General features: G+C 45.8%; 1 protein-coding gene across 3 annotated transcripts in view; it reads right to left on the bottom strand.

The window, feature by feature from the left end:
- nrxn3a (neurexin 3a) overlaps positions 1–24,256 on the bottom strand; it is a 200,104-nt gene that overhangs the window by 72,912 nt on the left and 102,936 nt on the right. For all 3 annotated transcript variants that reach the window (XR_004556265.1, XR_004556266.1, XM_034134763.1), the window contains 3 exons: positions 9,297–9,590; positions 6,051–6,198; positions 4,052–4,435 (listed from right to left, as the gene is read on the bottom strand). Coding sequence is in view for 1 of the 3 variants with exons in the window: in XM_034134763.1 (XP_033990654.1) it covers positions 4,052–4,435; positions 6,051–6,198; positions 9,297–9,590 (826 nt within the window). In the remaining 2 variants the exon portion in view is untranslated. The remainder of the gene's footprint in view (positions 1–4,051; positions 4,436–6,050; positions 6,199–9,296; positions 9,591–24,256) is intronic.

Here is a 24,256-nt window from a genome sequence, read left to right as displayed (position 1 = left end):
CTCATTACTGGATCAGTGAGCTGCATGAGATACTGACAGGCTGTCAGGAGAGAGAGAGAGGGGGAGAGAGGAAAAGAGAGCGCTTCCGCTCATTTCTCCCGTGTTATTATTCAAAGTTAATGTAAACTTGAATAATGTACTTCATTTGAATGTAATAATTATGTTGGTTGTTGTTTGTGGAAGCGCCAGTGAATGAGCCCCATTAACTGAGTTTTAAACACGCACTTTAAATGGAAGATCCCCATAGGCCCCGCCCACTCGATCGGATCGGCGATCGGCCCCAAAATTGGCGATCGGAGCATCCCTAGTTGTCTGTTTAACTTGTGTATAACGTCATCCATGGTGGGGGTGATGTGTCGTTCTCTCTCTATGGCTGTGTTAGCCTGGTGCATGTCAACACAAATTCTTACTTTGTCAGGGTCTTAAGGCTTGGGTGGTGAAATAATAGGTAAGACCCATCCATGGTGTCGGTCCAGTGACCTCCTCGATTATGTCATCTGCCTCTTGTTTCCGAAGCTCATCCTCAACATTCTTGAGGATGTGGAATGGTACACGTCTGTGGTTAGCACGTAGGTTTGATGTCAGGATTTATGTGAAGCTTTACCTGAAGGTCTTTCAGTTTGCCTATCCCTTTAAACAGCTCGCATCACTGCTGGATGAGCTGTGCTTTGGTTTCTCACTTGGTGCAGCCTCTGTTATTTGATGGATTTTCTTAGCATGTGTGTTAGCTCTGTTCTGTGGCTGTTTTGTGTTAATGTCGTTTTTGAACGACAATGTCTTTCCAAATCAAGCAGGGCTGCCCGCCTCAGGGTCCTGGAGGCGTGCAGGTCGTGGAGGGATGGCAGATTGCAGCCGATCACCCTCTCTGCAGAGCGGATGACACGCTGCAGCCTGCCCTTATCCTTGGCTGTAGCTGCAGCGTACCAGATGGTGATGGAGGAGGTGAGGATGGACTCCATGATGGAGGTGTAGAAGTTCACCATCATCGTCTTTGGCAGGTTGAATTTCTTCAGCTGCCTCAGGAAGAACATCCTCTGCTGGGCTTTTTTGATGAGGGAGCCGATGTTCTGCTCGCATTTGAGGTCCTGGGTGATGATGGGGCTCAGGAAGCGGAAAGACTCCACAGCAGTGACTGGGGAGTCACACAGAGTGATGGGGAGTCATACAGAGTGATGGGGAGTCACACAGAGTGATGGTGAGCCACACAGAGTGATGGGGGCGGGTGGGGCTGCGCTCTTCCTAAAGTCCACAACCATCTCCACTGTCTTGAGAGCATTAAGCTCCAGGTGGTTGTCCCTGCACCTGGTCACCAGATGGTCCATCTCCCACCTGTAGGCAGACTCGTCCCCACCAGAGATGAGTCCGATGAGGGTGGTGTCGTCTGAACTTCAGGAGCTTGACAGACTGGAGACTGGAGGTGCAGCTGTTGGTGTACAGGGAGAAGAGCAGAGGGGAAAGAACGCAGCCTTGAGGGGAACCAGTGCTGATGGTCCTGGGGTCAGAGACATGTTTCCCCAGCCTCACGTGCTGCTTCCTGTCAGACAGGAAGTCTGTGATCGTAGGTTCCTGCTGTGTCCAGGTGCTGGAGGAGGAAGTGAAGGGCCATGTTGACAGCATAATCTACAGACCTGTTGGCTCTGTAGGCCAACTGCAGGGGGTCCAGGAAGAATTACACAAGTATTGGTTTTCACAAAGTTAGCTGCTTCAGTGTTTTCAGATCTTTTTGTCAGATGTTATTTTGGTATACTGAACTATAATTACAAGCATTTCACAAGTGTCAAAGGCTTTTATTGACAAATACATTTAGTTTATACAAAGACTCAATATTTTCAGTGTTGACCCTTCTTTTCCAAGACCACAGCAATTCGGCCTGGCATGCTGTCAATTAACTTAAGGGCCACATCCTGACTGATGGCAGCCCACTCTTGCATAATCAATGTTTGGAGTTTGTCCGAATTTGTGGGTTTCTGCTTTCTGCTTTCTAAGACCCCATTTACACGGGAGCGCAAACGCAAACGGACTGAATTTGTTATCAAAAAAGTCTTCCGTTCACACGCATTCGGCTCATTTAACGTGTCCGTTCACACGAGACCACTGGAAACACTGTAGTACATATGCCGGGCCTGTAAATGGCGCTGTACTTCTGCCACAAAATACACCAAAAGCAGCGAAGAAGACCCCCGAGCATGGTTGCCATGGTTGCCCTTCTGTTTATGCCCCGCGGTGGATTTAGCAACATGTAGTTCATGTAATTCTCCATGTCCACTTGGTGCTGATGGTTGTGGTAGAGGAGCTGTAGATTTTGCACTAACAAATGTAGCATGGTCAGTAGCAGTAGCAGTAGCTACTGACAGTAGCTACTGCTATTGCTACTGCTGTAGCATGGTCAGTAGCTACTGACAGTAGCTACTGACCATGCTACAGCAGTTAGCAGCAGAGGTGGGGCTATGGCTTCATCGTTATCTGGAAATCGTATAGGGCGTACACACTGAGCCGTTTGGCCCCCCAGAGCGTTCCGTTTGCAGATCTATCCACTTTGGGACCCGTTATCGTTTGCGGGGTCCGTTTCCGCGGTTCCGTTACGGCCTCGTGTGAACGAACGGGCTATACGCGAGAGAAAAGTAGCAGATACAACCCGTTTCGTTCTCGTGTAAACACCGCCTAAGCTTTCAGTTTGTTATTCTAACTCAATCAGCATGACAGAGTGATTCAATCAGCATGACAGAGTGATCTCCAGCCTGGTCCTGCAGTACATGCAAATTGCCATCATATAAACTGAGGCAGCAGACTTTGTGAAAATTAATATTTGTGTCATTCTCAAAACTTGGCCACGGCTGTATACTCTGCATCACTGTTATGCTATTTTCTTGTACTGCTACTAGGTGGCGCATAATCAAATGAGAGCTCAATACATTCTGATGAATATCATGATACTGTCCAAGTTCTTTATCTGTGCTCACTGCTGACTTCTGATCCAGTTCTTCAGTTTAGTGCTCCTCAAGCATCTGCCAATTTAACAAAATCATTCTGCAGGTTTATTTTAATCAAACTGCAGATTTGGCCATCATTGCTATTGGTTGAGGTTCACATAGTCAACAAATGTATTAAAAACCCTTAGATAGAACTCTTTCCCACTCTGCTCACAGGATAAGAGCTGCTTCTCCTTCAAGGGTACCTTCTTCATAGTCTGTATTTTAAGACTGAATAACATCAAGACTGACCTGGTCCAATTAGGCTTCAAATATGACCTGCTTCCCATTATTTCAAACCCCAAAACCATCAATCTTTTGTGTTCTATAGTGAATATCTACTGATAGTGACAATAGGCGCTTTCACACCGGAGTACGTTTCCCAGTATAGTTCCGATATAGTTCCGAAAATGTGCGTTCACACCAAAGAAATCCGGAACTAGAACTTAGTTAATGAGAACCTTTTCACCCCCTTTTCCGTCCCTGCTAGAGAGCAGGTACTTTCGTGGGAGAAAAAGGTTCCCATTTCTGATTGGCTGGGTGGATTGCAAACCACGCCCCGTAAAACTCCAAAAAAGTTTTGTGAAGCCGCCATTTTATTTTCCTCGCATTAGCATTATTAGCATTAGCATTAGCCCAGCACACAAATGGAGAGAGACTAACTTGTGGCAACACAAAATAAAACATGGGAGCGGTGGAGATGAGGAGGTGTCGGCGTTTCTGGCGATTTACTCGGAAGGCTTTTTAGTTCTGATGAACTAAGTTCTGATGAACTAAGATCTGATGAACTAAGTACAGCAAAGTACTTGGTGTGAAAGCGCCTATTGGATGTTACTAAATCTACCAATGACTAGTTGGCTGTTTGTTTTTCTCTGTGGGGGGCCTCAGGTAAGTAAACTCTGTCCTTCAAACCAAGTGATGATTAAATAGGCCACTGCTTCCACGGTCACTATTGTTGGATGATTGTTTAAAACTTGCTGGTCCAGCCCTTTAGTGTGTCAATCATTTCAGACATGGTTGCCTTTGCCTTGGAAAAAGTCTGGGTATGGTCCAGGGTTTATGTGAGAGAAAAAAGCACTGACCTCTCTCACAGGTGCGTGACCAGTAGCCAGTGCCGGTGCAGTCGCAGATGAATCGGTTCCAGCCCTCTTTGCAGACCCCCCGGTTCTTGCATGGGTAGCTCTCACACTGCTTGCCTGGTTGCTTGTTGCACGAGGGTTTGATGCCAGCGCCGTTCTGAGCCTCAGCAATCTGACGGATATCTTTGCTTCGACCATCAATAAAAAGGTCCCGGATACAGCCCACATAGCCGTAGTTGAGCATGGCTGTCCAGAGCTCAGTGGGCAGGATGAGGTTGGTGCGGTCATTGGGAAGCCCCCCCAAGTACATGTCGCCCTCCAAGTCCAGAATCTCGCTCTCACCGCTGGCTGTGAACGGAGTCCTTCTGCTATTTACGGAGATGGTCCCTGTGGGGGGGTTGGAGGGAGTACAGATTAGACACAGGGGCTGCATAGTTACAACAGAGAATTCAGATGTACTTGAAAGATGTTGTATTTTATCACATAAATATGTTTGTATAATTATATTAAATTCAGTTCATTTCATTTTACATGTTAAATAACTTGAGTATGAGTGTTCTCAATAAAAGTATGCAAGTAAGATAAGATCAGGGGCCTCATTTATAAAACTTTGCGTAGGATTCACGTGAAAAGATGGCGTACGTAGGAACAAAGGAAGTGTATGAATGATAGTAAACCAAGTGCAATCACGCTGGGTTTGCAAATGTACAAACAGTTGGGACTTTGTTTACAGAAATGATTTCTGTTTATTTGGTGGTTTGTGTTCCAGCTGTCAATCAGCTGTGCACAGCGTCTCCACTGCAGCCTGTGCGTCTCAACCCCCCCGCAGCAACTCTATCCACCAGTTAAAGGAAATAAAACAGATGTGTGACATCAGCTGTACAATTGACCAAACACATGGTGTTATTAGTTTCCATACCTCTAGTGTATTACGAGCGATCCATCAAGTTTTGGCGAACGGCATAATAATAATTATCTTTATTTGTAAAGGAAAACAAATGCTTATCAATTTACACACATTTTTAAACATAATTACTATATTTAGTATATAAAACCATGCACTCGTATCTACATATGCAACCTACAGAAATGCAAAACGGCGCCAGTTTAAAAGGTAATTCTGTCTTTCTGTTTACCGCATCATTTATGAGAATACATTTCAGAACATGTAAGAGAACGGTTCGGGGGTGGTTTTCAATAACATATCCTTATTTATTTATTTCTCCAAGTAACGTTTTTGTGTGCACTCAGATGTGCTTTTATCCATTTTTGCAAATTAATTCTTCATATATGATGCATGAGGTAATATTTAGATTGTTGGTATTCTATTCACATATTTCTCTCCTTTCATCCTTCTGCGAAAGGTTTCGCAGTTTCTTATCTCTCACATTTTTGTGCGTACACATGGGTCAAAGTGCCGTGGAGGACCACACATTTTCCCGTCAAGAATGCTTTTTATAAATCACAGAGATTGCTTACACCATCTATTGAGCGTACGCCACATTTATAAATGAGGTCCCTGATAAGATATCATTTATTGATCCCAAATTGATTTTTTTCCCCGCTACAGCAGCATGTTAAAACAAGGCATTGCACATCATTAGAAATGAAAAAGAGTAGAAAAAACAAAACAAAACAAAAAAACATCAAAATAGAAAATAAACCAGAACTAAAAAAGTTCATTGTATACCTAACATTTATAGTTCACCGTGAAAACACTATGAACGGCCAAATTACAGCCAACACATGTTTAAAGTACAATATTATTTACATTAAGTGTGCAAGGAATAGCATATTCAATTCGATATCAATTTGAAATGTACAGTGTGAAGAAAAGTCAAGTTATCAAAAGAGACACTATGGGGCAGTAAATTCTCCAGTAGTGAACAATTGAAAAGAAAAGTGATATTTTGTATGTACTTTAAAGAGAAGGGTGTATATAAAAGGTAATTTATATATTATGAGAGCTAGTTGACCTCAGTGATTGGGCAGCACCACTGACCTGAGCGTCCATCTCTCTGAATGTCCACGTGATACCAGGCTCCGTCGTTCACCTTTGTCTGGGTGGCCTTCACCTTGATGGTCCCTGAGCCCATGTCCAGCAGAAGGTACAGGCTGCCATCCAACAGCTCCACTGCAAAGAAATCCACCTGAACACAAGGATGATCAGATGATACAGTTCAGCTTTCAACACCTGACATCTTGGTGCCAGGATAACAACCTCCATCTCAACGTCAGCAAAACCAAAGAGCTGATTGTGGATTACAGGAAGCAGCAGAGAGAGGGACACGCCCCCATCGCCGTCAATGGGACTACGGTGGAGAGAGTCAGCAGCTTCAGGTTCCTCTGTGTCCACATCACTGAGGACCTGACATGGACTCTTCACTGAGGACCTGACATGGACTCTTCACTGAGGACCTGACATGGACTCTTCACTGAGGACCTGACATGGACTCATCACACAAACACCATCACCAAAAGAGCTCGACAGCGGCTCTTCTTCCTCCGCAGGCTGAGGAGGTTCAACATGGACTCCAGGATACTCTGCAACTTCTACAGGTGCACCATAGAGAGCATCCTGACCTTCTACAGGTGCACCATAGAGAGGATCCTGACCTTCTACAGGTGCACCATAGAGAGCATCCTGACCTACAGGTGCACCATAGAGAGGATCCTGACCTTCTACAGGTGCACCATAGAGAGCATCCTGACCTACAGGTGCACCATAGAGAGGATCCTGACCTTCTACAGGTGCACCATAGAGAGGATCCTGACCTTCTACAGGTGCACCATAGAGAGCATCCTGACCTTCTACAGGTGCACCATAGAGAGCATCCTGACCTTCTACAGGTGCACCACAGAGAGGATCCTGACCTTCTACAGGTGCACCATAGAGAGCATCCTGACCTACAGGTGCACCATAGAGAGGATCCTGACCTTCTACAGGTGCACCATAGAGAGCATCCTGACCTACAGGTGCACCATAGAGAGGATCCTGACCTTCTACAGGTGCACCATAGAGAGGATCCTGACCTTCTACAGGTGCACCATAGAGAGCATCCTGACCTTCTACAGGTGCACCATAGAGAGCATCCTGACCTTCTACAGGTGCACCATAGAGAGCATCCTGACCTTCTGCAGGTGCACCATAGAGAGCATCCTGACCTTCTACAGGTGCACCATAGAGAGGATCCTGACCTTCTACAGGTGCAGCATAGAGAGCATCCTGACCTTCTACAGGTGCACCATAGAGAGCATCCTGACTGGCTGCATCACGGCCTGGTACGGCAGCTGCACCGCCCTCAATCGTAAGGCTTTACAGAGGGTGGTGAAAACTGCACAGCACATCACCAGGATGGAGCTGCCATCCATGGAGGACCTTTACTCCCAGCGGCTCAGGAAGAAAGCCCTCAGGATTATAAAAGACCCCCATCACCCCAGCCACAAACTGTTCTGTCTGCTGCCGTCTGGCAGGCGGTACCGCAGCATCAGGACTAAAACCACCAGACTCAGGGACAGTTTCATCCCACAGGCCATAAGACTATTAAACACCTGAACTTAGAAACAACATCCATAACATTCATCTGGCTGCTACTTAGAAATTATTTATCTAATATATCATATTCCTTTCACTTGTATATAGACTCTTATTGCACTATTTCACTATTTCACTATCTTACTATTTTTGTTTTTGTATTTACTTGCACTACTTTTTCAGTTTTTCAGTTTTATTGTGTTGCACTGCTGGTGGAGCCTGGGACCTAAGATTTACATCGTCATAACTACACTGTAGCTATGTCCGTATGACTAATAAAAGCCTTGAACCTTGAAACCAACAAATTAAAGCCATTTGAAAAAAAAAAAAGGAAGACAGGATATCGTTCTTGTCTGTGAGAAAAGGCGGGTCATATGACAAATACACAATAGAGTTAAATTCCACATGAAAGGAAGGCTTTTGAAGTAATGGTCAATGCTATTGAAACGGTAATCTATTAGCATGCACAAGTCCTCAATGACTTTGGTTCCCTCAATCTCCTCATCCTCCTCGACTGAGTGCAGCCTTCGATACCGTGAGCCACAAACAACCTGAACAACCACTCCTCTGCCACAGCACCTTGGTCAGATACTTAGCCACTTCAACCTGGACTTCCACTGCTATGCCGATGACACCCAGATCTACCTCAGCACCAAATGGGGTTGGGTTATCACAGACAACATTATTTTTTTTTTTATCCAAATGGACTTTTTCCTGCCTAACTGTTTATAAAACCAAATTAAATAGAAATTATGCAATAATTATTTGTAACATATCTTTAACCCTCCTGTTGTGTTTGGAAAAAATCTGGCCGATTTACTACTCTCATCAATCATAAATATTGTGTTTGACATTTGATTGCCTCAAGGCCTTATGATTTCCTCCACAGTAGGCATTTGAACATAGAAAACTGCTGATCTCCACTTTCATTGAATTTTGAGGTCTACTTTGTTACACCATGGTGGTCCCTGTCAAAAATGGCGACCGCACTGCAGTTATTCATGTAAACCAGCCGTCTGAGACATTGTTTACAGCTTAAAAGGGAGATAAATCAAATGTGGTGATGATTAATGGGTTTTGTGTTAATGTAAGAGCAGTTAAAACACACAAGTGAATTTGACCGGAAACACCCAAGTAAGGGGGGAGAAACGAACACGACAGGAGAGTTAACCAACTAATTACTTCAAGATTAAATATAATAATATAAAGACTGTTCTTTGGAACTTCTGGTTAATTGACCTAAATGACAGGACAATCTACTTGCTTGTGAGTGAAATAAACTGTTATTTTGGATTTCACAACCAACATTCTAAATGGATACACATCTGTAATCCATTGGTTGGTTGTGCACTTCCTCAGGGATTAATGGTTAATTAACGGTAGGAGTAGTGAAGGGATTTCAGGGGTCAGGGGTCAGAAAGCAGGTCAGCAGCAAAAATGGCTGAAATGCATCAGGGCTAATAAACCAGATCACAATTATCCAAACCTTAACAATATGTAACTGATGTTCCAATATGACAAAAACACAAAAATCTACTTTTATGTGTTTGTTTTTTTTCAGACTTTCTAAACTGTACAGTGTGTGCGTGTGTGAGTCCTTCCAAACAGAATGTGTGGTGGCGTTTGACCTCATATTATTCACAAATATCATCAGCTTGACATTCTATTAAGAAGAGTTGAAATTAGCAAGACATTTTGAGATGATGGACTGACCTTTGTGTTCTTCTGGCTGCGGGCGGCGTCTTTACGCTCCTGAGGTTTGCCATGGGTGAAGAGGATAAGGCCGTTGGGTTCAGTTGTGCGGAAATCAAAGGAAATGGATCCCATCCGCTTTGTGTTCCACTTCGGGAGGCTGATGTAGGCCTCGGGAGTCTCGAAAGAAATGGGGTCAAGAGTGGCAACATTCTCACACTTGTAGGACACCTCCCCCTGGATTTTCATCTTCGGGTCCACAATCCGAGCAAGGCGGGACAACTCGAGACGGATGTCATTGTTCTTGTAGACCACCTGTCATAGGTGAAAGGAGAGAATTATTACTATTTAGCTATTTTGGTATTGACAAGAACAAAAATATTGGCTTTCGTCACCTCACCAAGTACCGTTGTTTTTCGCGTCAAACCAAATCTCAAAATTCCACGAAAGATATGTGTTTTCAAGAATGCAATGCAAATGCAATTTTGAATTATTATTATTTACAAGCCTGTCTACTGAGATTGAAGTATACCGTATGATGGTGGATACTTGCCAACTGACAATTCTTATGAATTTGACTCTGAAGATGTGATAAGTGACGCAATGCAAACAGGAATCTTAGGGCCATTTGCATTTAAATTCTAACACCCATGAATTGTCTTCAAAAGTCCTGGATAAACGGCGAGGTGCGTGGCAAACTGAAAGCGCGCACAGAGCTGGAGATTTGGAGGAGTTCAGGAATTCTAGGTATGAACTCCGGAGAGCAATTAGCAGTGCAAAGAGACAGTACAAAGAGAAGGTGGAATCTGACTTCAAAGGCTGTAACACCCGGAACATGTGGGCGGGACTAAGAACAATGACAGACTACAAAGGAGCAGCGGGGGGTGTCTGCGTGCGCATCTCTCCCAGATGAGCTGAACAGTTTTTTTGCACGATTTGAGAGCAGCCAGACTGGGGGTGCAGAGAAGGATCAGGAGCCCTGCCCTTTTGTTTTAAACAGGGTAGATGTGTGCAAATCCTTTAAAAGGGTTAACCCACACAAGGCTCCTGGACCTGATGGCATCCCTGGCCGTGTTCTCAGGGTGTGTGCAGTTCAGCTGGCAGAGGTGTTCACAGACATCTTCAACAGGTCCCTGCTGCAGTCTGTAGTCCCCACATGTTTTAAACACCAAAAAGACAATAATCACCTGCCCCAACGACTACCACCCAGTAGCACTCACCTCCATCATTATGAAGTGCTTTGAGCGGTTAGTCAAATCATTCATCACCTCCTCCCTCCCTGACTCTCTGGACCCCCTGCAGTTTGCCTACAGAGCAAACAGGTCCACAGACGACGCCATAGCCCTCACCATCCACACTGCCCTCTCACACCTGGACCCGAAGAACAGGAACACATATGTGAGAATGCTGTTCATTGATTACAGTTCAGCCTTCAATACCATTGTGCCCTCCAAGCTGATCATCAAGCTCAGAGACCTTGGGCTCAACAGCGCCCTCTGTGACTGGATCCTGAACTTCCTGACGGGCAGACATCACATCCTCCACCCTGATTCTCAACACCGGTGCCCCTCAAGGCTGCATGCTCAGCCCTCTCCTCTACTCCCTGTTCACTCACGACTGCGTGGCCACACACAGCTCCAACACCATCGTGAAGTTTGCTGACGACACGACCGTCATCGGCCAGATCACAGACGACGACGAGACGGCGTACAGAGAGGAGGTCGAAAACCTGACATCTTGGTGCCAGGATAACAACCTCCATCTCAACATCAGCAAAACCAAGGAGCTGATTGTGGATTACAGGAAGCAGCAGAGAGAGGGACACGCCCCCATCGCCATCAATGGGACTACGGTGGAGAGAGTCAGCAGCTTCAGGTTCCTCGGTGTCCACATCACTGAGGACCTGACATGGACTCTTCACACCACCACCATCAGCAAGAAAGCTCGACAGCGGCTCTTCTTCCTCCGCAGGCTGAGGAGGTTCAACATGGACTCCAGGATACTCTGCAACTTCTACAGGTGCACGATAGAGAGGATGCTGACCTTCTACAGGTGCACCATAGAGAGCATCCTGACCTTCTACAGGTGCACCATAGAGAGCATCCTGACCTTCTACAGGTGCACCATAGAGAGGATCCTGACCTTCTACAGGTGCACCATAGAGAGCATCCTGACCTTCTACAGGTGCACCATAGAGAGCATCCTGACCTTCTACAGGTGCACCACAGAGAGGATCCTGACCTTCTACAGGTGCACCATAGAGAGGATCCTGACCTTCTACAGGTGCACCATAGAGAGCATCCTGACCTTCTACAGGTGCACCACAGAGAGGATCCTGACCTTCTACAGGTGCACCATAGAGAGGATCCTGACCTTCTACAGGTGCACCATAGAGAGGATCCTGACCTTCTACAGGTGCACCATAGAGAGCATCCTGACCTTCTACAGGTGCACCATAGAGAGCATCCTGACCTTCTACAGGTGCACCATAGAGAGCATCCTGACCTTCTACAGGTGCACCATAGAGAGGATCCTGACCTTCTACAGGTGCACCATAGAGAGGATCCTGACCTTCTACAGGTGCACCATAGAGAGCATCCTGACCTTATACAGGTGCACCATAGAGAGGATCCTGACCTTCTACAGGTGCACCATAGAGAGGATCCTGACCTTCTACAGGTGCCCCATAGAGAGCATCCTGACCTTCTACAGGTGCACCATAGAGAGGATCCTGACTGGCTGCATCACGGCCTGGTACGGCAGCTGCACCGCCCTCAATCGTAAGGCTTTACAGAGGGTGGTGAGAACTGCACAGCACATCACCAGGACGGAGCTGCCATCCATGGAGGACCTTTACTCCCAGCTGTTCAGGAAGAAATCCCTCCGGATTATAAAAGACCCCCATCACCCCAGCCACAAACTGTTCTGTCTGCTGCCGTCTGGCAGGCGGTACCGCAGCATCAGGACTAAAACCACCAGACTCAGGGACAGTTTCATCCCACAGGCCATAAGACTATTAAACACCTGAACTGTTGAAACGACATCCATAACATTCATCTGCTACTTAGTAATTATTTATCTATTTATCTAATATATCATTCCAATAGCTTGCGTATAGACTCTTATTTCACTATTTCACTTTTTTTAAACTATTTTTATTTTTGTATTTACTTTTTAATATTTACTTGCACTATATTTTTCTGTTTATCTGTATTATTGTGTTGCACTGTTGGAGAAGCCTGTGACCTAAGATTTTCATCGCCATAACTACTCTGTAGCTATGTTCGTATGACAAATAAAGAACCTTGAACCTTGAACCTTGTGCATCAGCCAGGCGTAAAGCCAGTCCAGGCCTGGCAGCACTGCTTACCCAGCCCACTTTGAGCTAAATATATTTAGACTATGTCCCTATAAATATCTTGGATAATCAAACCTAAAATTACGTTGCACCTTTGAGTCTTCCGCCAAAGGTTTCAATGTCTTGCTCAAAGAGACTTGGACATGCAGACCTGAGGTTCTAACCATTAACCTTCCTATTAGAGGCTAAACTGCTTACGGCCAGATCACTGGCGCCACATGCATCAAATCATTCTCTAGTGCACATGTGTCAAACTCAAGGCCCGTGGTGGATTTAATTTCGGCCCGCAGGATAATTTGTAATTACTATTAGATCTGGCCCGCCGGTATATTGCACACACACCTTCACTCCATCCTGAGGGTTTCCTCAGCTCAGAGCCTGAGCCCAAACATTGATGACCTTGCACCCAAGATGAGATGCCAAGTATCTGCTTGAACTAGCATCACAGAGCAGCACACTGAGTTTACATGTTTCCTTCTGCACTTTGTTTCTTGCGACAACAGGGCATGTTTGTTTTTTTTCTTTGAGGGAAATAGTTTTTTCTAAGCTGTTGTTGGCCTGTGGGAAAATGTAATCATAAGAAATGACTGAGGAAAAGCTGCAGATAGAGCCATAAGAAATGAATGCAACTGATTATTTAATGTTTAATGTTGTTTTTATAGGCAATAATTGAAGCTTTGTTAGTTCCAGGTTTAATATGTGCAATAAGTTCATTTCAATACGTTTTGCAATAAACATTGAACCAGTCCGGCCCTCGACTAGTACCCATTTTTTTATTTTGGCCCACTGTGTATTTGAGTTTGACACCCCTGCTCTAGTGGCTGCAGTTGATATAATATGACAGGAGCAAAGCAGGAGTTGGGGGATGATGGTGTGGTCAAACACACACACATTTCACCAAGGACAAAACATGAGAGTCCTCTGCTAATCAAAAACTCAACATGTTCTGTGGTGTTTAGTACAGCGTGAGACTACATTACCACCTCACATACTGAAAAACTTAAGAGACATACTCATTTACCCAAAACCATGAACCTATCCTAAACCTTTGTTTTTGCTCTACTATTAAAAATGCTTATATGTTGTTGATAATGTGATATAGCGAAACGGGTATACATACAGTGGAGGATATATTTATTTGATCCCTTACAGATTTTGTAAGTTTGCCCACTTACAAAGAAATGACCAGTCTGTAATTCTAATGGTAGGTTTATATAAACAGTGAGAGTAAGAATATCAAAAAGAAAATCCAGAAATTGACATTATATAAAAGATAATTATTGATTTGCATTTAACTGTGGGAAATAAATATTTGATCCCCTTGCATGTCTTAGTACTTGGTGGAGAAACCTTTGTTGGACAGACAGAAGTCAGACGCTTCTTGTAGTTGGTCTCCAGGTTTGTGAACATCTCAGGAAGGATGTTGGTCCACTCCTCTCTGAAGATCCTCTCCAAATCCTGAAGGTTTTCAGGCTGATGCTTGGCCTCTGGAAGCTCTGGCTCCCTCCACAGATTTGTTATGGGATTAAGGTCTGGAGACTGGCTTGGCCCCTCCATCACCTAAATGTGCTTCTCCTTTAGCCACTCCTGTGTGGCCTTGGCCGTATGTTCAGGGTCATTGTCCTGCTGGAAAACCCACCCATGACCCATCTTCAGTGTCCTGGCTGAGGGAAGGAGGCTATCGGCCAAGATTTTACGCCACATGGCCCTGTACATCCTCTCCTCGGTGCAGGGAAGTGGTCCTGTCCCCTTAGCAGAGAAACACCCCCAGAGCATAATGTTTCCACCTCCATGCTTGACGGTGGGGATGGTGTTCTGGGGTTATAGTCAGCATCTCTCTTCCTCCAAACACGGCGTGTCGAGTTGATGCCAAAGATCGCAATTTTGGTCTCATCTGACCACATCACCTTCTCCCAAGACTTCTCTGAATCATTCAGATGTTCATTGGCAAACTTCAGACGGGCCTTTCATGTTCTTCTTGAGCAGGGGACCTTCAGGCGCTGCAGGATTTGATCCATTATGGTGTAGTGTGTTACCAATAGTTTACTTGGTGACTGTGGTCCCAGCTGCCTTGAGATCATTAACAAGTTCCTCTCGTGTAGTTCTTGGCTGATCCCTCACCTTTCTCATGATCATCAATACCCCACGGGGCGAGATCTTGTGTGGAGCCCCAGACCGAGGGCGATTGATTGTTGATTGATGCCCATTTTTTTGTTCTTCCATTTTCAAATAATGGCACCAACAGTTGTCTCCTTCTCACCAAGCTGCTTTCTGATGGTCTTGTAGCCAATCCCAGCCTGGTGCAGGGTTGCATTCGAATAGTCCATTTAGCTTAGGAACCTTCCTAACGGAGTGAAATGACCCGGAAGTCCCTCAGTGGCAGCCATGATAAGTGCCGTTCGAATTCTCTAAATGAAAGGAAAGGAGGTTTCAAACTTCCTTTATAACCTCCTTTAGCTTAGGAACCACTGGACCTCCCTCACCGAGAGGAGAGGAGAAAATGCTGCCCCACAATGCCTTGCGGCCGCCGCATTTGCCGTCACACAACAGTCGGCCGTCCACGGAAACAACCGATTATGACCGAGAAATGATATCATGAAAGTTACGGTGCATATTAAGCATTTTAAAACGTAAGTGGTAAGTTGCCAAAGTGCTTTGTTTTGAACGTTCATCAGTATTATAATCAAAAAGAGAAATATGAACGTTAGTTTTTACTGAAATGATCAAATAAAGTCAACATTTCACAGTCTTTACTGAGTTGTGTGGGGTTTGTTCAACTTTTAAAAGATGTTTGAATGGTGATATACACAGTGATAGATGTTAAGGACTAACGTTTATAATAAATACATTTGTATTGATTTTAAGATCTTTTCATACAATCATACGTATTGGGATCATTTGTATTAATGTGGACCGGAGGGAGAGGGTGACGAGCATAAGTTTCACTTTCCTTTTTTATTTCAATTCCAACTTTGGTCATGAAGAATATGTTTCTCTGTTGTCCACGTTCATAAAGCATAAAACAACAGCATCAGAGCACGGTGCAGAGTCTCTAGATGAGTTTACAGTAGTCCCTCGTTCTTATTAAACATCCATGTTGTAGTCCGCTGTATAGAAAACTGTAGTTTCCATAGTTTCCCCACAGCAGCAGGCGCACATTTATGACCTCCGCTGGCGCATCATAAACACGTCGGATAGTGAAAGTGCAGTCGGATTCTCTAAAGTACCGCAGTCTCTTCTCCTAAATCCTTTTGAATTCTCCTATCCACTATCCCTTAACCCCGTGACGTTTCACTCAGAGGTCAAGGAATAGACGATAGGGTTAGAATTTAGGAGCTGATTTTTGGATTATTCGACCGCAACCCCGAGTCTACAATCCTGTCCCTGAGGTCCTTAGACAGCTCTTTGGTCTTGCCCATGGTGGAGAGGTTAGAATCTGATCTGATTGATTCTGTGAACAGGTGTCTTTTATACAGGTAACAAGTTGATATTAGGAGTACAATTGACTTGTGTAACCGGTCTGTGGGAGCCAGAATTCTTGTTGGTTGCAAGGGGATCAAATATTTATTTCCCACAGTTAAATGCAAATCCATTTTTATCTTTTATACTTTTAGACTGCTCATTTCTTTGTAAGTGGGTGAACTTACAAAATCGGCAGGGGATCAAATACTTATTTCCTCCACTGTACATATGCACAATATGACATGTATTGTCTAACTTTCTCAACCAGGCCATGTCCAATCACTATCCTGTTTGAAGGAAAAAATATAGGGTTGTTTTTAACTATAATGTTAAAATGTGATTTGTTATAACCCTAACATCCTTTTTTATTGAATTCATTGCTACATACCTGGGGGCTCTTATTTATGCAGATTAAGCATACAATTCAAATAAGGTTGCCTGTGAATGTTTTCTATTATTAACAAATAAATTGTTTTGTCACTTATTGGGTCTTCAAGGTTCAAGGTTCTTTATTTAGTAATACAGGATCTTTCGGATCATAAATGGATTAATAAATCAATGTAATTGAATAATTGATAAATAAATAAATAAATAATTATTCAGTTTATTAATATTCAACACAGGCTTTATTAGGCAACATGAAAAACATGTTGAGTTTCTAACTATCAGCCATTTTGCTTGTTTTACGTACTTTTAAAACATGTGGAATTAGTAAAATAGTGTTGGAAGGTAATTGTTGGAAACATGTGATGGCGCTACTGCTCTGTCAAATACAGCGTTTTATGAAATATGTCATAAAAGATGGAGTAATACATGGTCTTACTGAGTACTGCATTATCTGTAGACAGAGCACGCCCCCCCCCCCCCCCCCCCCCAGCAGCTATTCTGCAAAGATGGAAAACATATGAATAAAAACACTAAATGGCAAATCTCTATCACAGCTGCCCATGCTATCAATAACAACGGGAGGACGGAGTCGGGGGGAGGGGGGTGGGGGTGTAGATTGAAATCTGCTCAAGTGGAAAATTGAAGGCCTTTGTCTGAATCGCTGGGCAGAGAAACTCCCTCTGCCGGCTATATATTTTGGGCACATACATACACAAAACTAACATGTCACTCCTCCATGTGATTGTGTGTGCGGGCTCGGCCCCAGGGTCTGTCTGGCAGAGCAGTAGATTGAGGGGGGGGGCTCAGATTATGGATTAATCCACCAACAGATCTGACAGTAAATCAACTCATCCCTTCAGGTGCTCGGGGACTGGATGGATCTCTCCTCACTCTCATTCTGTGTAGCTTTGCTTCTCTGGTTGTGACATCCTCACTCCATAGTTTTTGGTTTGAATAATCAAATACAAAGTCACTTATTTATTTCACAAAGATGATACAACTGGACATTCAGCTTCATTTTTATTATCACTTGTGTGAGCAAAGAAAAAGTAGGTGGGCTGGTGTTTTTGCCATACCTCCCAATTCCAATGATATAGTTAGAGAGAGGATTCATAGGACAGTGTTGATGGTTAAGGTGGAAAGATGATTTATTTGGTAATGAATATTTTTACAATTGAAATGTGTTAAATTGTTAGATTGTTTTTCATTTGTTCAAACTGATATACATATATATAAATATATTATTCACAATAACTTGATCCCAACTGAAATGAAAAGGAATGAGGATGAGTTTATTGTGTTTTTATTTGGGTGATAGATAAAAATAAAAGGATGTTTCCTTTTTTGGGATATGACAAAAGGAATATGCTGCATTGACATACACACAAATAGAAAAGCATTTGATGTGGCTACTTTACACGCTCTCCCTTGTACATGCTTGTTGATAAAAGAGAGCATAAATCATATGAAATGTGGCTTTAGACGTAAAGGTGGGGGGGGGGCAGGGAGCTGGTGTGGGAACCGTTGTGTGTCGCTGACAATTTGACAAGTCACTTTCAGGTCCCTGCCACCTCCAATCAACAAGAAGAGCAGAACGGCCTTTCAACATGAAGAGTGAGCTTTATCAGCCCACTGCAGACTAGACTGCACACACACACACACACACACACACACACACACACACACACACACACACACACACACGCACACGCACACGCACACACACACACACACACACACACACACACACACACACACACACACACACACACACACACACACACACACACACACACACACACACACACACACACACACACACACACACACACACACACCAGTGTGAGAGAATGAACAATGTAACATAATATGGCTCAGGCTTGTCATGCCTGTCCTCAGTCAGAGCCTCACAGACAGACTCTGAGTGATGGAGCCTCACAACACTGAAGCATTGGACATGAGGAAGCACATGTATATTCTCAGAGCCTCACAATACTATACTTTATTTGTATCCCCCCATTCTATTGACATATCTTCAGTAAGGCACTGGGAATTTGTAGATGGCCTAAAAGGCATAGTACAAATCAGCTTTCACCCACAAAGAGAATACAACTAAATAATATTAACAAAACAGAACAATATAAAAATATTGTGTAGTGCATATCTGATTTGGTGTAACCCTCACGTCGGCATACATGGTCACATGGTCTTGCCATGGGACACATTTTGTAAGATCAAAGCATTGGTGCAGTGTGTGGTCCCGCCCCAAGATGGCATCATTTCCTTTGCAAAAAACAGATGAGCCAGGATCCTCTCAGGTCTGTTCAGCAAGGGTGCTTCTATACACCCATCGTCAGGATAAAGCTTTGGCTTGGTGCCATATAAAGGCATGCCAGTGTTTGTGGTTAGGCACTGGTGTCCTGAAGAATCCTTTATTTTGGGGAAACCATATAACCAGATGCAGTGTACTGCTTTAGAATCTCACTTCCAGGAATGACTTTACAGATACTGACCTAATGAACATTGCTTTACTTTCAAATAGAAGATAAGATATGTAATTTGAGTGAATATTATACATGAATCCATACTGGAGTGTGTATGGCATATTGCAGAGATACACCCATTGAAATCTGTTTCGATACCACTAACCAGCATGCTCCTGGCAGATATATGCCTGAAGGAAATTGGTTGAATAGAATAAGTGTTCATTCAGGCTCACCCAGTGAGGTCTGAGATGGTTTGGTTCACATCTTAACAGAGAAATGGCTCCAGGTCCAGATGATCCACATGGAGTAGGACGAGAGTAGCTTGCTGCTCAAACATCAATGTTGATGGACAATGTTTACCTGATGCCAATTAGTTTATGTTTAATGTGCCCAGAGATTTCAAAGGTCTTTTTATTGCTGCTGTTTGCGTTCCTCCTGATGCAAATTCCAAAAATGCTCTACTGGAATGATATATATTGTTTCTATTGTGCTGCAAAAGATCTATGTTACACAACTGTAACTCCAGGTTACAGAAGGACCATAAATGATCCGTGAATCATAGAATATAAGAAAACAGCACTGCTCCTCATGCTGTCACAACTTGAATATGCAAGGGAAGAATATGCAGAGCAGGCCTGATGCTCTGCTAAACAGGGTAAGTGACTATTTGAAAATGAGACAGTAGCTAAGGACCATTGGGATCAGGTGAAAAATATACCTTAATGCAACTGTGTACCTTCTTCAGAGCTAAAAGAAAAACCATGGGTATTGGGTATGAAGACAATCATTTAAATAATCCACAAAAATATAGTTAAATCATGAAATTCTCATAATGTTTATCAAGAAAACTTCAGAACTACACCTAAATGCCTTTTACCTACAATGCAGCGGGACAATCAGCTCAATTGCTTAAAACTTAAATTAAGTTAAAGATGCAATACCAGAGTCTATTACAGTCAAACTTTACTTTAAGGGACACTAATCTGCTTAATGAAACACACTTATATATCGACGTAACCATTTAACTATTCATTTATTGATGCTTTAAGTATTGCATAATTGAGTGACAGGTAGGTTTTTTTAACAGGTCGCGAGCAGCAATCCAGTCCGTCCCACTCTTCTGAGCTGTGTCCAGTGACGGCTGTTACACACACCATCATCCACCAATACTTTCATTGGATAGCTGTTTTCAGTTTGTCTATGTATCTGTTACGGTTTTGAATTTATGTTTTCATTTTCCACCTTTGTTTTGAAATGTTTCCTCCTTGTGTCTTCTCTGTTCCTTCTTCCTGTGTTTGCCTTCCTGTCGTTAGTTTCCCTGGTGTGTCTGATTGTCTGATTGTGTTCACCTGTTGCCCTTGTGTTTCTGCCTCCCTTACTCCAGCTGTGTCTTGTCTTGTGATTACCCCTCTCTGTATTTAGTCTTGTCTTCCCCTGTGTGCCTGGTCGGTTCATTGTTGGGTTTTCCTGTCTCCCTCCATGTTGGTCACGATTATTCCTAGTGCTACCCATGTTATCCATGCCATGCTTTTTTTCTCATCAGCTTTGTAAATAAAGCTCCTTTTTTGTTTCTAGACCTGTTACCTCTTTTTCTTCTGCATTTGGGTCCTACCGTTTCCACGCTACCTAACAGAATGAACCGACCAGAAATGGACCCAGCAGGCAGCTTGTACGAGGTGACGTACAATTTAACATGCTTGAGGAATGACTTTCGATATGCCTCCAGTAGTGAAGAGAGGCAGTCTATCATTTCTACGGCACGCCAAGAAGTAACCTCAAGGCCCTGGTTAAGGGAGTTACTACCCGAGTGGATTGAGGACTTTTTTTGGTAGCGTTGAGGTCAAACCTGTTTCCCGGCCTGCTAGCCCCAGGCATGCTAGCCCCCTGCCTCCCAATTCCCAACCTGACACCATACGTCTCGGTGTGTTCCGTCTGGAGTCAACCCCTGCTTCTTCCCCATTTCCTGCTCCTGTCCAGGAGCCGTTCTCGGGTACTCGTCTGGCTTTTGGAGGTCCAAGGAGCCTCCAAAAGGCTCATAAGAGAAGGAGTCGCAAGTCCAGGTCCCGTTCTCATTTCATCAAATGTCCCTCCTCGACTCCCCTCCTCGACTCCTATCCTCGAGACTTAGTCCCGCCCACAGGAGATGCGAGCGGAGGAGCCGAGGAGGGGAGCCGAGGAGAAAGGAGGGGAAGCAGCAGGCGGTTAGAGAAATGAGAACTCCTCTCCTCTGAGCGGTCATTTTAAAGAGACGTCCATTAATGATGACAGGAGGCACAGCAGCCCTCTGTCTGATGGACAGATGTGTTCATGACGACTTATATATTTACTTTGAATTCATTCACAGTGCAGTATAATGAGACAATAACAGGCTACAGATGCGGACATACACACAGACACACACACATACACACACATATGTATATATTTATATAAATATATACAATTTCAGAATCAAACAGAGCACTCTCATAATAACGTAACACTATCAGAGACTGGATATATCCCCCCCCTCTCCCCTCTCTGGTCGCTACAATGAGGGAAATAAATGACGGGCCAAAAGTTGTATTTACAAGTAAGCAGAGGACACCAAACCAACTGAGACCTGTCTGTCCGCTGCATCTACGCACACACTGTACCACACACACCTACACCACACACACGCACCTACAGCTCCTAAAGCATATAATCAGGTTACAGCCGTTGTGTATTTTATTATGTGAAGCACTAAATGGTTTTAGAAAAATATCGACTTTGTTTGTAGATATCTACTAAACTAAAGCAAATAAAGAGAGTAGGCCTGTTATACTGAGTGATATATATTATACACACTGCTCTGCTTTCTGCACGGACCTCACAGCTGTTCTCACTGTAAACATCGTGTCGCGATGAAAGCAGTTAATAAAATAATATCCAGGGGATGCATGCAGTGCTGTCATTGGCTGAGATCAGTCCGGCCGTGCGTCTCGACTCTTTGAAACATCTCTGTTCCCGGAAATGCATCCACGAAGGAGCCGTGGAGGACTGTGGAGGACCCATCAGTGTATCCTCGGTTATAGCTCCTCCAGAGAGCCTCCTCGACGCTCGATGCTCGGTCCTCGATGTGCATTTAGAGAAATGAGATGTCCTTCAACATGGCGCGCTAAAATTCATTTCCGGGTCACTACCGGAGGACTGAGGAGTCGAGGAGTCGAGGAGGGACATTTGATGAAATGAGAACGGGCCCAGGCTAGCAGCCCGAGCCCCAGAAGCCATGCTTTGGGCTCCAGTACAGGCCCCAGCAGCCATGGTTCCGGCTCCAGAACCATCCCACACAGCCATGGTTCCGTGCTCCAGTACCATCCCACACAGCCATGGTTCCGTGCTCCAGTACCATCCCACACAGCCATGGTTCCGTGTTCCGGTTCCGTGCCCAGCAGCCATGGTGCCTGCTCTAGTACCAGCCCACACAGCCATGGTACCGTGCTCAAGTACCAGCCCACACAGCCATGGTTCCGTGCTCCAGTGCCGGCCCACACAGCCATGGTACCGTGCTCCAGTACCATCCCACACAGCCATGGTTCCGTGTTCCGGTTCCGTGCCCAGCAGCCATGGTGCCTGCTCTAGTACCGGCCCACACAGCCATGGTTCCGGCTCCAGAACCGGCCCATACAGCCATGGCTCCAGCCCCAGTTCTGGCCCCAGCAGCCATGGTTCCGGCCTCTGTCCCGGTCCCAGCAGCCTTGGTCCCGACTCCAGTTTCGGCTCCTGTACTGGCCCCCCGGCCGACGCCAGCCCCCCGGGTTTTGTCAGTGGTTCGGCCCACTCCAGCCCCTCGTGTCCTGTCGGTGGTCTGGCCGACTCCAGCACCTCGTCTCCTGTTGGCTCTCCGGCCGACGCCAGCCCCCCGTGTCCTGTGCCGTTGGAGGTCCCGCCGACTACTCTTCTGCCGGGGGTCTTGCCAACCCTATGTCCTGTCCCGTTGGGGGTCCCGCCGACTACTCTTCTGCCGGGGGTCCTGCCAACCCTATGTCCTGTCCCGTTGGGGGTCCCGCCGACTACTCTTCTGCCGGGGGTCCTGCCAACCCTATGTCCTGTCCCGTTGGGGGTCCCGCCGACTACTCTTCTGCCGGGGGTCCTGCCAACCCTATGTCCTGTGCCGTTGGAGGTCCCGCCGACTACTCTTCTGCCGGGGGTCTTGCCAACCCTATGTCCTGTCCCGTTGGGGGTCCCGCCGACTACTCTTCTGCCGGGGGTCCTGCCAACCCTATGTCCTGTCCTGTTGGGGGTCCCGCCGACTACTCTTCTGCCAGGGGTCCTGCCAATCCTATGTCCTGTGCCGTTGGAGGTCCCGCCGACTACTCTTCTGCCGGGGGTCCTGCCAACCCTATGTCCTGTGCCGTTGGAGGTCCCGCCGACTACTCTTCTGCCGGGGGTCCTGCCAACCCTATGTCCTGTGCCGTTGGAGGTCCCGCCGACTACTCTTCTGCCGGGGGTCCTGCCAACCCTATGTCCTGTCCCATTGGGGGTCCCGCCAACTACTCTTCTGCCGGGGGTCCTGCCAACTCTATGTCCTGTGCCGTTGGGGGTCCCGCCGACTACTCTTCTGCCAGGGGTCCTGCTAACCCTATGTCCTGTCCTGTTGGGGGTCCCGCCGACTACTCTTCTGCCAGGGGTCCTGCCAATCCTATGTCCTGTGCCGTTGGAGGTCCCGCCGACTACTCTTCTGCCGGGGGTCCTGCCAACCCTATGTCCTGTGCCGTTGGAGGTCCCGCCGACTACTCTTCTGCCGGGGGTCCTGCCAACCCTATGTCCTGTGCCGTTGGAGGTCCCGCCGACTACTCTTCTGCCGGGGGTCCGGCCAACCCTATGTCCTGTCCCATTGGGGGTCCCGCCAACTACTCTTCTGCCGGGGGTCCTGCCAACTCTATGTCCTGTGCCGTTGGGGGTTCCGCTGAGGGTCCTGCCAACTCCACGTCCAGTATCGTTGGGGGTCCCGCCGACACCTGCTCCGCCGGGTTTCCTGCCAACACCAGATCCTGTCTTGTTGGGGGTCCCGCCGACACCTGCTCCGCCGGATTTCCTGCCAACACCAGATCCTGTCCTGTTGGGGGTCCCGCCGACACCTGTTCTCCCGGAGGCCCTACCAACTCTGTGTCCTGTCCTGTTGGAGGTCCCGCCGACACCTGTCCCGCCGGGGGTCCTGCCAACTCTGTGTCCTGTCCTGTTGGAGGTCCCGCCGACACCTGTTCCACCGGGGGTCCTGCCAACTCTGTGTCCTGTTCCGTTGGGGGTCCAGTCGACACCGGCCC

This window comes from Trematomus bernacchii, unplaced genomic scaffold (genome assembly GCF_902827165.1).
Source record: "Trematomus bernacchii unplaced genomic scaffold, fTreBer1.1, whole genome shotgun sequence".
NCBI classification, from domain to species: domain Eukaryota; kingdom Metazoa; phylum Chordata; class Actinopteri; order Perciformes; family Nototheniidae; genus Trematomus; species Trematomus bernacchii.
This window is presented reverse-complemented; position numbering and strand designations above follow the sequence as displayed.